This window comes from Triturus cristatus, chromosome 11, assembly GCF_964204655.1.
Source record: "Triturus cristatus chromosome 11, aTriCri1.1, whole genome shotgun sequence".
NCBI classification, from domain to species: Eukaryota; Metazoa; Chordata; class Amphibia; order Caudata; family Salamandridae; genus Triturus; species Triturus cristatus.
Genome location: NC_140594.1, coordinates 840,466,599 through 840,482,150, shown reverse-complemented (window position 1 = coordinate 840,482,150; position 15,552 = coordinate 840,466,599). Strand labels below are relative to the sequence as shown.

Below are 15,552 nucleotides of genomic sequence, written 5' to 3'. Positions count from 1 at the left end.
CAGTGCATCATGGGCATCGGAAGCGCCTGGACTCTTAAAAAGGCATGATGCTTTTTTCACCTTTCAATGTTTGCCCATCAGACAACATTGTTTCATTCCCTTTCATACACTTTCATATCTTTCTTGCACATTACATGGTGTAATACAGGCCTGAAACTACTTATTAAGGTTCATTAGAGAAGTTTTGCTATCAAAATTTAGTTTAAAAAATGAGAGATGTGAAACCTAACAAGTCCTCCTACTTACAGGAGCCAGAAAAAAGAACTAGCTGTCAGTACAGTGCATCATGGGCATCGGAAGCTCCTGGACTCTTAAAAAGGCATGATGCTTTTTTCACCTTTCAATGTTTGCCCATCAGACAACATTGTTTCATTCCCTTTCATACACTTTCATATCTTTCTTGCACATTACATGATGTAATACAGGCCTGAAACTACTTATTAAGGTTCATTAGAGGATTTCCAGGAAAAAATGTAGTTCCTCATAGGCTACTGAAGGGTGTTGCTCATCATAGGGAAGATGCACACTGACACACTGTGTGAGAATTCAATGGACAATACAGCTATGAAAAGTTCTACCGGGTCCATGCATGCAGCGAGGAATCATTCTAGCATTTAGGACCATCAAAGAAGATCGTACAGTGCAGAACTTGGGCATAACATCATGAATTTAAAACTATTCAGTTTGCCCATTTTGCTGGCTTTTATTCCAATCATCTCATTTTAAAGATCTACTTTTTGCTAAGTGCAAAATGTGAAAAATGCAGTTTGTCCGTTTTGCTGTCATTTATTCTAATCATCTTATTTCGAAGGTGTACTCTTTGCTAACTGCAAAATTTGAAAAATGCAGTACATTTCAGAGCTCCCATTGTTTGGAAAAATGTTGGTGAAAGGTGCAAAAGACAAATTTTGACCACCTCAACCAAAATATGAAGTAAAAAAAATGATTCAATCCAGATGACCTGATTTGTGGATAAAATGTATCAGGAAACAGTGGAAGGTGCAAATCTAAACTTTTAAATCATCTGAGTCTTGCATATAGTGAAATACCTAATTCAAAAATTTAAAGTATGCAGTTTTTTCCAAACATTTCAGTGCATTACAAGAAACATGGACCTGTTCTCACAAAGATTTAAAAGACCAGTCTCATCCGCATCTCAAGCTAAACTTTTATTGATTCATTTTCATTTTTTAACAAGTATAAATTAGTATCCCATAATACAGAATCTGCACACTATACATTATAAACTAGTGAATTATTAATAGGTTGCTGTTCATTTTTCTATGTTCAAGTTTACCTTGATGAAACCATTACTCATATTCAGCTATCATGGATCTTCTTTCAAAGCAGGAAAACAGATGCTCAAAAGACACCACACCTTTAACCATTTTATAAAAGTCCATATTATGTTCATGTTAAAGGGGTATACCAGTGTATCACCCCCATACCTCGCTGGGAAAGGCCCTCATTGAGTGATCCTGGTCAAATTACTAAAGCTGCCATACTTCTTTTCCATATCAAACAAAATCAGGAGTGCTTAAAACTGTAATTTGAAATGCTGTATCATAAACTGATCAAGGCTAAGGGGAAAAGTCTGATAGCATCCAGAGTGCCATAGTTAAGAATCAATACAGAAAACAAATTTGAATCCAAATAGTAGATTCCAGAACCTGTAACTTACCCGCACATACTTTTACATTGCAACCCCAGCGTTCCATAAAGGACGAAGCAAACCTTGCAATGGTTACCTTTGACCGTTTTAATATTATTGTGCTCTATGGATTAGTCAGTTGACCTGCAGGCAAACACTAGTTCCCACACAAGTGATGTAAAAAAATAGGAGGATGTTAAACCCTTGCAATTTTAGCAACTAAAAGTGCATTTGTGCAAATACAAAACAATGAAAATGTGGGGTGCAATATTGGTCTCTCGTGTAGAGCAGGGGACTCCAAGTCTGTGCCAGAGTAAAGCTCAAACTAAGCTTGCATTCGCTCTCTTTCGTATGGGCAACCACAGCACTTTCTAACCCACCAATCCAAAAATAGTAAGGCTGATAAGATCAAGAATGTAGTACATATCTATTTTATTTAACAGAGTGCTTAAGAGGCTATCCTCCTCTTGGCGGGTAAGTTGTTGACTTTCTGTCAAGATCTCAGCACCCTTGGGTGCACCTCAAGCATCTGACCCACCATACCTCTCCAAACAAGACTTTTTTGTGTTGCTTGGATTCATCTAAGTAAGGCATACTTGGGATGCAGAAGATCTCCAACAACCACAAGATTCACTGCTCAACATCTTTATGAAAGGTGGGGTGTGCTGGGTCCCATTATTGCTGCTGACTAACAAAGGTCAGAAACATGGAAGCTTGCTTGTCTTAGTAAACTTTTTCAACAACGCTGCATCAAAGATGTTTCAAATAAACATCTGCCCTTGTTCTAAGTTTAGTTATTCCAGAGTTATGATGTCACACCATACTAAGGTCTATTGCACCTTTTTTCACTGTTAAAGGACACAAGTGAAATTACAAAACAGAAGATAGGTTACCTTTAGAAAAAGTATTACTAGCCAACACGCACAATAAATAAGACTTTGGAGTTGCCAAGGCAGAAGATTACATTTACTTGAGGGTTTCTAAAACACCCAGAACAGAGATCCCAGAGCCATGCCAGTGGCTGCACCAGCTAGCATGCCCATGGCAAGGTCACCATCATTATTACGGTAGCGCTCACGGATGATAACATGGTTGACTGGAGGCTGGTTATAAGGCCCTAGAAGGAAAATAGAAAAATAAACAATTTGTCAGTTGTACAGTTTAACTTTTGCTAGATTTATTTATTTATTTATGTCCGTTTTCAAATGAACTTGAAACACAGCACGTGACCAGGCCCTTTGGCTGGACAAAACGCAAGACTGGAAAATAGAGTGCCCACATATAGTACAGTAAATCAGATACTCATGTAATACTAGAAAGGTACTTTATGCTTTGCTGCTATCAAGAATGGCCAACATGCACTAGGCACTGTCTCAAGAAAATGTATACTGCACGTGAGGAATATTACTCCTCACGGGGAAAGCACTTGTTTCACTGGAGCTGCCAGGCAAATGTACTGCTTTGTTGGTACAGTCAGCTGTTAATGGCGCAGATGTACCAGGGGAAAAGGAACATAAAGTTGACATGTTGCCAACAGCATGGTAGACAATGTATGCTTCTACAGAAGGCCATGCCCCCGCCTCTTGTTCACAGCCATGCAGTCAATAACTCCTGCAGCTTCTTCTCTCTCTACATTATGATCCAAGTCCTCGATGGCTTATTCCAAAACAAAGATCAAGGCAATCTTGCATTTCTTGCCCCCTAGACCTTTTCATGGCATTCGCCAAATGAACATAAATAAATAAAGAACAAGTTACTTACCTTCTGTAATGCCTTTTCTGGTAGAGACTAATTGCAGATTCCTCAACTTGTGAATTTCCCCAGGCTCCAAGACTGGATCTGGAAAGTTTAACAGCAATTTCCTTCTGCATCAGCATGTGGCACCATGTGGCTCCAAGTTAGGTCCATCAGTTTCGGGAGTGACACTGGGGCCCTTATAACACCGCCGTCTCTGCATGCTGAAGTGAATTTCTCTCTGTTCTCTGTTCGCACTGTCGGACACCGAGCATTGAAATCAGAAGTGCAGTGTACATATCTTTCAAGATGGGGCCAAGAATCACGCCTGGACTATATCATGGAGATTTATAAGACCCAAGCAAGGGCTGCAGCCCTTTATGGTGGGGAGTTGTGGGGGCATTTAAGTGGTTCAGCCATTGCGAAAATTGAAACTAAATTTATTAGGCAGCTGCTGACACTCCCTCAGGGCACTCCGCTTCTCCCCCTCAGGTTAGATCTGGGACTAGGACCAATAGAAGACGAGTTAGCACTAAAGCCCCTAAGGTTTTGGTGCAGGCTATGGGCAACATCAGATTTGTCATATTACATGCAAGAGCTCAAGCAGATATTAACTTACAGTAGCTCTGGGAAAATCCCCTGGTTGGCATTTATTAAACATGAATTCCTTAGATTGGGCTTATCGCCCTTATGGGATAGTCCGGAAAGTTCCTGTTGCCAAGTCTCGCGTAAGTTGCTTACTCGGATTTTCAAGGAAAAACACTTGAATTCCATTACTTGTGCCTCTAATACTGGTACCCTGACTAAATCATTTCTAATTGTTAAAAATGCCTATTTTTTTGAGAATTTTATGGATATTGTTTTTCCGCTCCAGGCGAGGAAACTCTTTTTACAATGGAGATATGGCATTTTAGCTTTAAAAGCCTTTACTAGCAACTGGTCAGTTACAGCAAATAAGTCCTGCACCGGGTGTAGCTGTGATGTAGAGGATGAACTTCATGTTCTCTTCTTTTGCCCTGCATACATCAAATCTAGGAGGCACTGGCTGGTTCCTCTTTGTAAAAATCTTGGCTTTAAAAACTGTTTATCTGCTTTTAGAATTCTCAAGTCTGATTCATCAAGTTCCATTGTATTTGCACTTTCCAAGTTCTTGTTAGCTATGTGCGCCAATTAATTGACATTGAATGTCAATGATTAAATACACTTAAATTTATCTTTGTATAAAGACATTCAATGTTCCTATGAATTATATCTTTTAAAATGTAAATGGTTTTTAATCATGCTTTTATTATGCTTTACCTTGTATTCTTTTATGGCCAACATGGCCGAAATAAAGAACCTTTTGATTTGATTTGACATATCTTTCAAATTTGGGACCTTACTAATGGATCATGTGAGTCCATTCCACAGAACTAGGAGGAAGGTGGGTCATTCAGGTATCCGCAGTTAGAGAGTCTTTACCAGAAAAGGTGTCACCAAAGTATATAATTTGCTCTTCTGACAGAGACTTTCAACTAAAGATTCACCACCCTGTGAATAGATACCAAAGCAGTACCTCCGGTGGTCAATTGCTCAGACCAACATCCTGCAGGACACCTCAGGCGATATGCCTGTCCTGCTGGACCCGGTTATCCAGGCAGAGTGCTTTGTGAACATGTGAATGAATGCCCATGTATAAGCATGGTAAATGTCCATGACTGGCACACCACATGCCAACAAAGTGCTAGCAGCCTTCGCTCTGGAGGAATGAGCATGCAAGCCTTCTGAAGCAGATCTTTATGCATAGAACCCTACATCTCAAAATGGTTATATTTTGCACCACTTCCCCTTTTTTGCTGCAGAGAAGCCAAAGAAAAGCTGGTCATCTTGCCAGTATTTTCTAGTATGATTGATCTAAAAACTAAGATTCCTCTTGTGGTCAGGTCGGTAAAGCTGTTCCTCCTCCTTATAGGAGGTGAGGTGGAGCATACAAAGCCATCAAGGTGATAGACTGCCCTATATTGGAGGGAGTAACCACCTTCAGCAGCAAAGCCGCCTTTGCCCCGAAGGACTAGTTTGTTCAGAAAGAATTAAGTGTATGGTTGTTGGACTCACAAGGCTTGAGGTTCATTTACTCATCTAGCAGATGTGATTGAGATAAGGAACACTGTTTAAATAGTTAAGAGGCATAAGGGACAACTATGCATAGATTTGAATGGAGTGCACATCAGATAAGTGAGATTAGGCACCACTGCGGCTTCACAAAAGGTGTCAGTGGGAACATGTGGGTGAGTCCTTTAAAAAAACGCATCACAAAAGGTTACTTGAATACGGATGGCTGATCCTGTAGAAGTAAAAAAGAACTAAAGGGTAAATAAATAACCTTTAACTATAACCACAGCATGGCCTTACAGGGCCAATAAAAGAAAAAACAGAAGGATGTTTGACAAACTTACTTGAAAGAGTTGAACATGACGGAGGGAACACCAGGCAACAAAGTTATCCCAGCACCCTTAATATACAGACTTAGGGGAGGGGTACATGGCCGCCAGAATGACACCAACCATTATGGGTGGAAATGGAAAGCCATCAACTGTCGCCACTCATTCTCCATGCATGGAGGTTTAAGATGTGCAGGCTTGAGTGCAGGGCCTGGCGGTACTGCTACAATAGAAGATTCTCCCGTAGGGGCAGATATTATTCGAGGACAAATGCTGGTGCCAGAAGTTCCGGGTACCACACTCTCCTTGCCAAGTAGGGAGATACTACGATGACTTGGCTGTATGACTTACAAACGCATGCATTTAAAATGCAAGCCTTTACCACGCATCCATTCTCACGCAATGCCTTTACAACACAAGCCATCACAATGCAAGGTGTATAAATATATATATATCTTCTCAAGGAGTGGGCGGAAAGTAACCTCGAAGCTTCCATGCGACTCGTCTGTCTATTGGTAAAATATGCAAGGATCGATAGGGAGGTTAACATTAAGGAAATGGCACGCGTCCAAAATCAACTTGAGTTGTTAACCACTACCAGCAATAAAGATTTCATCGACAAAAGCATTAAGGACATGAATGACCGCATCAAAAAACAAGAGGATGTGATTAAGACCAGAAAAGTGTTTGAATTTGCTCGGGACAAGAACGATTACGAGCAGGGGCAGGTCTTTACTCTCGCACGAAAATACGACCATGTGAAAAAAACAAAAAGTGCTAGCCCAGTCCCAAATTCATCAGGTAGATGTGAGTACTGGTAATCTTGCCGCTGCCTCTATCTCAGATGTCAGCACAATACCCAGTGACACAGAATCCGATCTCAGCAGCAACGCGGAGGGCAACTTAAGACCAAGATTGTGTCCCTTATCGAATGCAGAGGAGATGGATTTTATCCGGGAGCAAAGGAAACAGTCCTTACGACCGAGAAATGTGCCAGCACAACCAACAGTCAAAGAAACCGCGGCAGGCGTGAGAGGCGTAAATGTGCAAGGCACAAAAGGCAGGGGACAACAGAAAAAGAAAACCTGGCGCTCACAACAACGACAGTGAACCAAAACAATAGTGAACCTAACAGACATCCAACTCAACGATGCCGAAAAACAACTCTTGGCGTTGGGTCTAAGTTTCTGTCCTGAGAGCAACTTCAATTATGTGCAGACAAGAGTTAATGTTTATTAGAACATTGGAATGTTGGGAGCTCCATTGAAAACAATGGAGTGCTCCGGGCTTATAATGGCTGGTATAAGCCCGGAGCGCCAACATTCCAATGTGTCTTTGTTCACAGCTCTGGCTGTGAACAAAGACTTCAGGGAGCCGGAGGGGATTTCAATCCCCTCAGAGACACAAAAGATTTTCTCCTGAAAATTGAGAACATACACTGGGACAAGCACTACTGGCTTGTATGTCTAGATGTAGAAAATCTATATACGAGTATTAGGAACATAGACGGACTCAAAACATGTGAGCACTTTTTGAAGACCAGAAGCATACATTTGTTGGCCCACACTAGGATGCTACTACAAAAGATTGAAATTTGTCTTGTTGAGAATGTTTTTACATTTAATGGAGTTTTGAACAAACAAGCACAGGGAACTTCGATGGGCACCTGCTTCGCCCAAAGCTATGCCAATCTTTTGGTCGGCTGGTGGGAGAAGCAGGTGCTCTGGAGTGAATCCCTGGAACATTGGACTAACAAAGTAAAAATTTGGCTCAGATTTATTGACAACGTCTTTTTTGTTTGGGAAGGTACAGAGGGAGATTTACTTGATATTGTCAAAGAACTGAATGAGAATTCGTTGAATTTAAAATTCACCATGCAGTACAGTCAAGAAACCGTAGATTTCCTAGACATCAGATTAACGGCAAAGGGTAACAGACTTGAGACTGACCTATTCAGAAAAAGTACAGCTGGAAACTCAGTGTTACACCCTGCTAGGTGCCATCCACCCAACTTTAGGTAGCGTATACCCTTTGGAGAGTTCCTACGGGCAAAGAGAAATTGTAGCTCAGAGGGAACATACAAGAAAAATAAAGATGAAATGTCTAAAAGATTTCGAGCCAGATGAAATTGAGAGACATGAGGCCTTGTACAAACCACCTAAGATAAAACAAACTGAAACTGATTCTACTATCAGACTCATTACAACCTATAATTCCCAGTCTAATCAGTTTAATCAGATAATCAGGAAAAGATGGGACATCCTTTTACAGGACAAATCACTCAAAGAAAAACTAGGCCCACACCCACAAATAACATACAGGAAAGGCCAATCCATCAAAGATAAAATAGTGAGGGATCACATGGAACATCAGAAACTCACATGGCTAGACAGGTTGGGAGGATTCTATATATGTGGTAAATGCAAAGCTTGTAGTCATAGTGAGAATATGAGGGAGGTCACACTACATAGAACCAACAGAAAGTGGATTATCCGGAAAAAAATACAGGGCAGCACAGACTTTGTAGTCTATGTGATCACTTGCCCTTGTGGCAAGTGCTATATAGGCTCAACTACCTTCCCAGTAAAGAAAAGGATACTTGAACATTGGCGAGCAATCACCAACAAAGATTTCAGCTACTGTACGGCTAGACACTTTTTTCAAAATCATGAAGGTGACTGGACGAAGGTGAAAAATTTCGCACTAGACACCATCCCAAAAAACCCCAGGGGTGGCAATAGGATCCTAGCCCTTCGTAGAGCTGAATCGAGATTCATTTTGAAAGCTTGCAGTGTTGTTCCATTTGGTATGAACAATGATAAAGAGATGCATGTACATCTTTAACTTGAGTACTACAAACCTCCCGATGTACCTTTACAGAACTAGAGTTCTATATCGATTTTAACTTGTATATAGTTATTTCTGTATCACTTATCCCCGCCCTGTCATTTTTTATGTTTTGTATCCCCTCACATTTGTATAGCATGTTCGCCCGCAGTATATTTACACTAGGAAGCGGTGTTTTAACCTAACATGAATTAATTGTTTTCCAGCTACGAAAGCAAATGTGATTTCCCTAAAACAGGTGTTACGATACTGAACAATATTGTTATGAAGTGGACAAAAAGGTTATGAAGCTTGAATGTACATAGCCTAACCTTTTTTAGAAGATATGACTAACCTATCTTTTCTTTCTGTTTGCCTTTATAGAGACTGGACGGATGAAGTGTGTGGGTCACCAACTACCGTTGTGAGCTACAAGCACGGAGCATTAGGTGTTTGTTCTTGCAACCACGCTCTCCTTTTCTAGACACTACTTTGAGCTATTGAATATTAGACACGTTTAGGTTAGTAAAAACGACATTTATAGATCTTTGGAGTTAGATTTTTGTTTACTTTTTGGGTACTTTACCCAACACAAGCACTTACTCCATTATATATAGATCGATATATGCTCAGTATCAGCCTTTTCTGGGTTCCCAATTAGGATATGAGACCGCATACTAATATAAAAGCTAGATTTAGCTAAGTACTACTGGGTACTAAACCCGGTCACCGCTAAAGTTTTTGTTTAAAAAGAAAAAAAGGTTTTTGATTCCATAAACATGCAAACTGACTGTCAGTGCACAGAGTGTTATTTAAAATTATCCTTTTAGATACAATTGTAAGATTAACAATTAGCTGAATAGTAATACATATACAGAATGAAATGTACTGTAATACTCACGTTTAGGTTGAGAGATGAATCAATTCCGAAGTCTTTTCTTTAGTTTTACCTAAATGTATATAATTCTTGAACTCAGGTCATGTGACCAAGAGCTGGACAGCTCGAAACGCGTCTTTGCCCGAAAAATAAATATACTTTAATGAAACTGGATCGGTGTGGCTCGTGCTTGAAGAAATCGAGAGGCTTGCTGATATATATATTCTACTGGCGGTCGCCAGTAGATAGTTATAGTTAGGACCGTGTTTCCATAGGAAATCCGCAACATTCTATTTGGAATAACTTTGGCGCCGGTTGACGAATCCTCGCAAAATTTTCAAAATAGGTGGGGCGCTCCGCTCCGCTCCTACCCTGAAAGTCTCGGGGTGATTCGTCAAGCGGGGGCCGAGAAAAAAGGGGGGTCCCAAAACATGTTTTCCCCATGCATTTTTCCATAGGGACCTTTAGTCCAAGGTACAGCCCGAACGGCTGAACAGAATGACTTGAAATTTGGCAGAGAGGTAGTCCCCAGGTCAGGGAAGTGCCTTTTGCAGGTCTGGTGTCAATCTGTTCAGTAGGTCCTGAGAAAATCAAAAGTAAAATCATATATATATGGGGGCGGGGCATAACCACACATCTCATCCTGAGATCTGATTGGCTGTCAGCACTTCATCCAAGAAGTGTTGGCAGCCATCTTGGGACCAGTATACATGATAGCACCTCATTAAAAAGCATTGCAGTTAATAGAAGGTTTTAAGACTTTAGTTACATTATAAATCATTTGTTGATGGTACCATACTCATTTTAGGAACTGTGGTATGTTCTAAGGTGATTTCACCATGTGAAAAAGCCTTCTGCTGGGATATCATGATTGAGAGAAAAATATTTTCTCATGCTTTTCCCACAGAGGTTTGGAAGGTGATCTATAAGCTAAACTGAGAGCATATTTTCTGTAAATTCACATTATCTTTCTCAGTCATGTGAGAATGAAGTCTGACATTCTCAGTAAAACATGTACATCCAACAAGGGCAGAGACTGTCAGTTGATTCCTTTGTGTTCTACTGCAGCTTCCCAGAGTGTTCCAAAGAACAACTAGAGCGCTAACAGTCCTACTTATGATAAACGTATGGCACACCTGAAGCCATCTTGCTTGGATTAAAGTGGTAACTATTAAAACATTTATTTTAAAAAAGGAACAAAATGAGGGGGTTCATTTTTCCATAAAAAGTATGATTAGTGCTGCAGAAAGAAAAATTAGGGCACATTTTGAGTGACTTCTCAAATCCTCTTCTATTTCATTAAAAAATTCTGACATGCAGACTGAAACATGCACTTTCAATACCAGCAGCAGTTTTCCCTGGTGAGCAGTAGCTTTACTACAGTGATCTAATGAGCAAAACAAAAAGAGTGCTAACATTCTGAATTTATGGCAAATGTGTGACACATCTGAATGCCTTCTTGATGGAATCAAAGTAAAAAACTGAAAGTATTTCCTACTGAGGAGACTGCAGTAAATGAGGAAATTAGGAAACTTCATAACAAATAAGTCTCCCAAGATGGCCACCAGAGACAAAAGAGCCCAAATGTAGCCCAAATATCACCCAGATGTAGCCCAAGTATAGCCCAAAGACAGAATGTCCCAGAGTGTTCTTAAAAACAACTAGAGCGCTTACTGTCTTCATTATGACAAAAGTATGGCACACCTGAAGCCATCTTGATTGGAATAAACTGGTAACACTTAAAACATTTAATTTAAAAAGAACACAATGAGGGGGTTCATTTTGCCATAGAAATTATGATTAATGCTGAAGAAAGAAAATGAGGGCACATTTTGAGTGACTTCTCAAATCCTCTTCTATTTCATTAAAAAATCTGACATGCAGACTGAAACATGCACTTTTAATACCAGGAGCAGACTTCCATGGTGAACAGTAGTTTTACTACAGTGATCTAATGAGCAACTAGAGTGCTAACATTCAGAATTTATGGCAAATGTGTGACATATCTGAATACCGTCATGATGAAATCAAAGTAAAAAACTGAAAGCATTTCCTACTGAGGAGACTGCAGTACATGAGGAAATTAGGAAACTTCATAACAAATAAATCTCCCAAAATGGCCACCGGAGACAAAAGAGCCCAAAATCACCCAGATGTAGCCCAAATATAGCCCAATGACAGAAGTGTGCAAAACACTTATTATTTTGTGTTTTTGCAGTGTTATATAGTGCAGACTTGTCAGGTATTGGAGTGCTTTACATGAGCATTGGTTACATAACACAAGAACAAATTCATTTTGGTTGTAGACATGGGGAGATTAAGTGATTTGACCAGAATCACAGAATGTCGAGCTGAAGCAGAAACTCCAACCTGGTCCCCAGTTGCAAAGTCTGCAGTTCTGGAAGTAACACCACATCCTCTCCCCTAAGTGCAACATTTAATCAAGTGGTCAACTGGATAAAAAAACAAAGATAACAAATAATTTAAAAGTGCTTTGTCGCTATTTGAAAACTCAGAAAATATGTCCTTATTTTAGTCTTTTAGAGCACTAACCATAATTTTGATGCCAATAAGACCCTCTCATATATGTAATTTCTAAAGGAAATGCTCTAGGTATTACAGTTTTGATTACATCAAGATGACGTCAGGCGTTCCACACTTTTGTAATAAATATAGAATGTTAGCAATCTAGTTGTTCATTAGGATACTGTTGAGAGGCAGAGGCCAGGGGCACGGACTCTGAAAATTGAAGGCAGGTAGGAGGGTGCAAAGGCAACAATTTAACCACACTGAGCAGGCAGGAAGGGCCGTGGCAGCACAACAGACTATGGAGGGCAGTGTAAAGGGGGCAGGGGCAACAAACCAACAATACAGGACTTGCAAGAGAGGCTGTGGCAATGTAATAGACCATTGTGGGCAGAAGGAAGAGGCAATGGTAGTACAACCATACATGCCAACAGACCCGATTCAGCCAGGAAACGTCCAATGTTTTTAAGCTCAAATGGGCTTTATTTGATCTGTCTCCTGTCTACAATCTCCTCTTTTTCAATGTAACTCAAAGGGGAAAATCAATACCCCAGCTTTTTTTCAAAATCTCCCTCTTACCAAGTTCAAAATGTTCGCAAGTATGGTACATTGGATCATGGAAGGAAATGGGGTAGGGACATGGACTTGGATAACAGAGGACAGGCGGGACATGGAGAGGTGCACCAAACTGACCCTGCAGGGCAGGCATCAGGGTTTGCAGCAGCACAATACACCACACAGGGCATGCGGGACGGGAGTGCAGCACAACAATCCATAGAAAGTAAGAGGGAGGGGACAGGACCATTCACATGGACAACAGAGAACAGAGGGGCAAGAGGCAATGGTAGCTAGCTGACCATAATGGACAGCCAGGAGAGAAAGCTGCAGCATAACAGACCATAAAGGGCAGGAGGGACGGATCAGGGGCATTACAATGGAACAGACAAGCCAGGAGGGAGGGAGTAGGGGTCTGCACATGTAAACAGAGGGCTGGGGGCAAGGGGGCAGGGCAGGAGCAGCAAGATAGCCATGGAGGTCAGGCAGGATGGGCACTAGAAGCAAGACACACCATGAAGAGCAACAGTGAGACTGTGATGGCATACACACAGACCATGGAGGGAAGGTGGGAGGGGGTCAGGGGGTCAGGGGCAGCTAACTGACCACACAGGGAAGGTGGGAGGGGCCATGGCAGCACAGAAGACCATGCATGGCAAGTGGGAGGGTTAGTGGCAGCACAATGGCTATGATGGGCAAGAAGGAGGGTGCAGGGGCATGCACAAAGGACGATGGAGGATAGAAGGGAGGGTCAGGACCTGTGCACAGACAAGAAAGTTCAGGGGAAGGGGCCTCACAACAGACCGCACGGGGCAGGCAGGAGGAGCAGTTGCAGCACAACAGACCAGGGAGGGCAGAAGGGTGTGGCAGTACAATGGACCATGTAGGACAGGAGGAAGAGGATAGGGGCATGGCATGTGGACATGCAGGGTGGAGGTGGCAGGGACAGGTTACAGTCATCTGACAATGCTAGGCAGGTGGGAGGGGAGTGGCAGCTCAACAGAACACTCAGAGTAGATAGGAGTGGCAGGTCCATGGAACATGGTGGGCAAAAAGGATGGAGCAGGGGCATGCACAAAGACATCGGAGGGCAGGGGGAAGGAGAATAGGGGCAGCAAGCTAAGCACAGAGTTTAAGCAGGAGGTCAATGATGGGGCATAGAATTGGGCAATGGAGGGCAGGAGGAGTGGACTGGTACATCATACTAAATTGAGGGCAGTGGCAGCACATCAGACCATGCATGGCAGGAGGGAGGAGGCTAGTCTATGGATTCACACAACAGAGGATAGGGAGGAGGGGGATGGGGCAGCAAGCTAACTGTTCAGAGAAGGCGGGTATTAGGAACTTTATTGTTTTTAAAACGTGTGTCTGTGCGAACTACTTAAAATATGAACAAGTATGCAGCATAATCTCACTTTTATTCAGGAAGAAGAGGACGCTTGTGACTGTGACTCCGGGCTCACTTGGCAGAAACACCCCCTGACCCTCCACCCCCTATCGCAAAATGTAATGCCCGTGAAAAGGGTAGGTGAACACAGTGTTATATAGAACATAGTCCTGAGAGCACGATTGAAAATGAAAACTAGATATAGTGTATGGTATAAACTATGCACCAAAAAGTGTGATATAAGATGAACCGGGCGTAAAATATAATATGCAATACATTGTGCGCAATGACAGATTCATTGGAGAGCGCGAGATAGCACAGGCACTAGCGCGTGCTATGCGATATGCGCCTTGGAGTGTAATATGCACAGGGCAGTGTTGTGTAACCTAACTAGTCTCTAAAGTTGTAATATAAAATATGTGCTGGGGAGTGTAACGTTGCATATGCACTGTGACAAAGATATGGATCCCAGATTGTAATATGTATGGCATAGCACTGTGCATTATAACATAGGCATCGAGGAAGGCACGTTAGATGGGGCAATATAACCCATGCGAAGACAAGTGTGGCATGACATATTCACGGGGTGGTGTTACAGTGCACATGGGCTAGAGAGTGTCATAGCATATGCACTAGCTAGTGGAATACAACACAGAGGTGTGTGGCACTCAGCAGACAATGGTGGGTGTAACACAGCATTGGGCTCTGCCAGGAGCGCGCTGTGACTCTCAAGTGATGTTCGTCCCCTTTCCAGAGAGTAAAATAAAAAGTATTACACATCCGGCAGTGGATGTGTGTTTTATTAACCGTGAGGGGGGTTTCTTGCATAGTTTTGGTCGAATTTTTGTCGAATCCCCTTTGAATGGCTTGGTGTGCATGTGTATTAAATGTGCCCGTCAATAGCTACCCATGTTTGTATAAATAAACAACAAGGGTGTCTACCGGGATTAGGCACGGTAGGGCATCAGACATGTCAGAGCTTCACTAGTGGTGTAAATACATTCCACGTGGATTCATTGTATGCATAGTCGCCTTTTAATGAATATCACGCAAATCGTCATGGTGATAGGTACGTACGGTTTGTCCAGCATGTCCTAGGTGTGTCTATAAATATATATTTTTTTTAAATAATAAAAAACAGTGGCCGGCCCTGGGGATTGGGGTCAAAAAAATATAATTAGAAGACAGGCCCTGGGGGATGGGGTCATCAGGGCCAATAAATTAGAATAAGAAGGGGAACCACACAGCCCCCCCTTCTTAAAAAATTAAAATAAATAAAAGACTGGCATCGTGCCGGAGGCGACGCCCCCTCCTTGCAGCACTCTGCAAACGCGCCCCCTGGCGAGCTGTAAGTTGGGGAATTAATTCCTCTTCAATACTGAGGGTCCCTGAGGGACAACTAGCCCAACAGGCATCTCCAGTATGCGCCAGGGAGCTGCGCTGCAGACAGGTGTTCTGAGGCCAAGCCCCTTTTTACACCTCTCTGCAACGCAGCTCTGTGGCGCTTACTGGAGGTACCTAGTGGTCTAGTTTGACCCTAGGGACCCTTAGGATTTAAGGGGACTTAATCTCTCAA

General features: G+C 42.0%; 1 protein-coding gene across 2 annotated transcripts in view; it reads right to left on the bottom strand.

The window, feature by feature from the left end:
• Positions 1–1,156: 1,156 nt before the first annotated feature.
• The window catches only part of PLEKHB2 (pleckstrin homology domain containing B2), a 340,607-nt gene continuing 326,211 nt past the window's right edge, over positions 1,157–15,552 (bottom strand). For both annotated transcript variants that reach the window (XM_085634619.1, XM_085634620.1), the window contains exon 8: positions 1,157–2,768. In XM_085634619.1, coding sequence (XP_085490745.1) covers positions 2,632–2,768 — 137 coding nt within the window. In that variant the 3' untranslated portion in view covers positions 1,157–2,631. The remainder of the gene's footprint in view (positions 2,769–15,552) is intronic.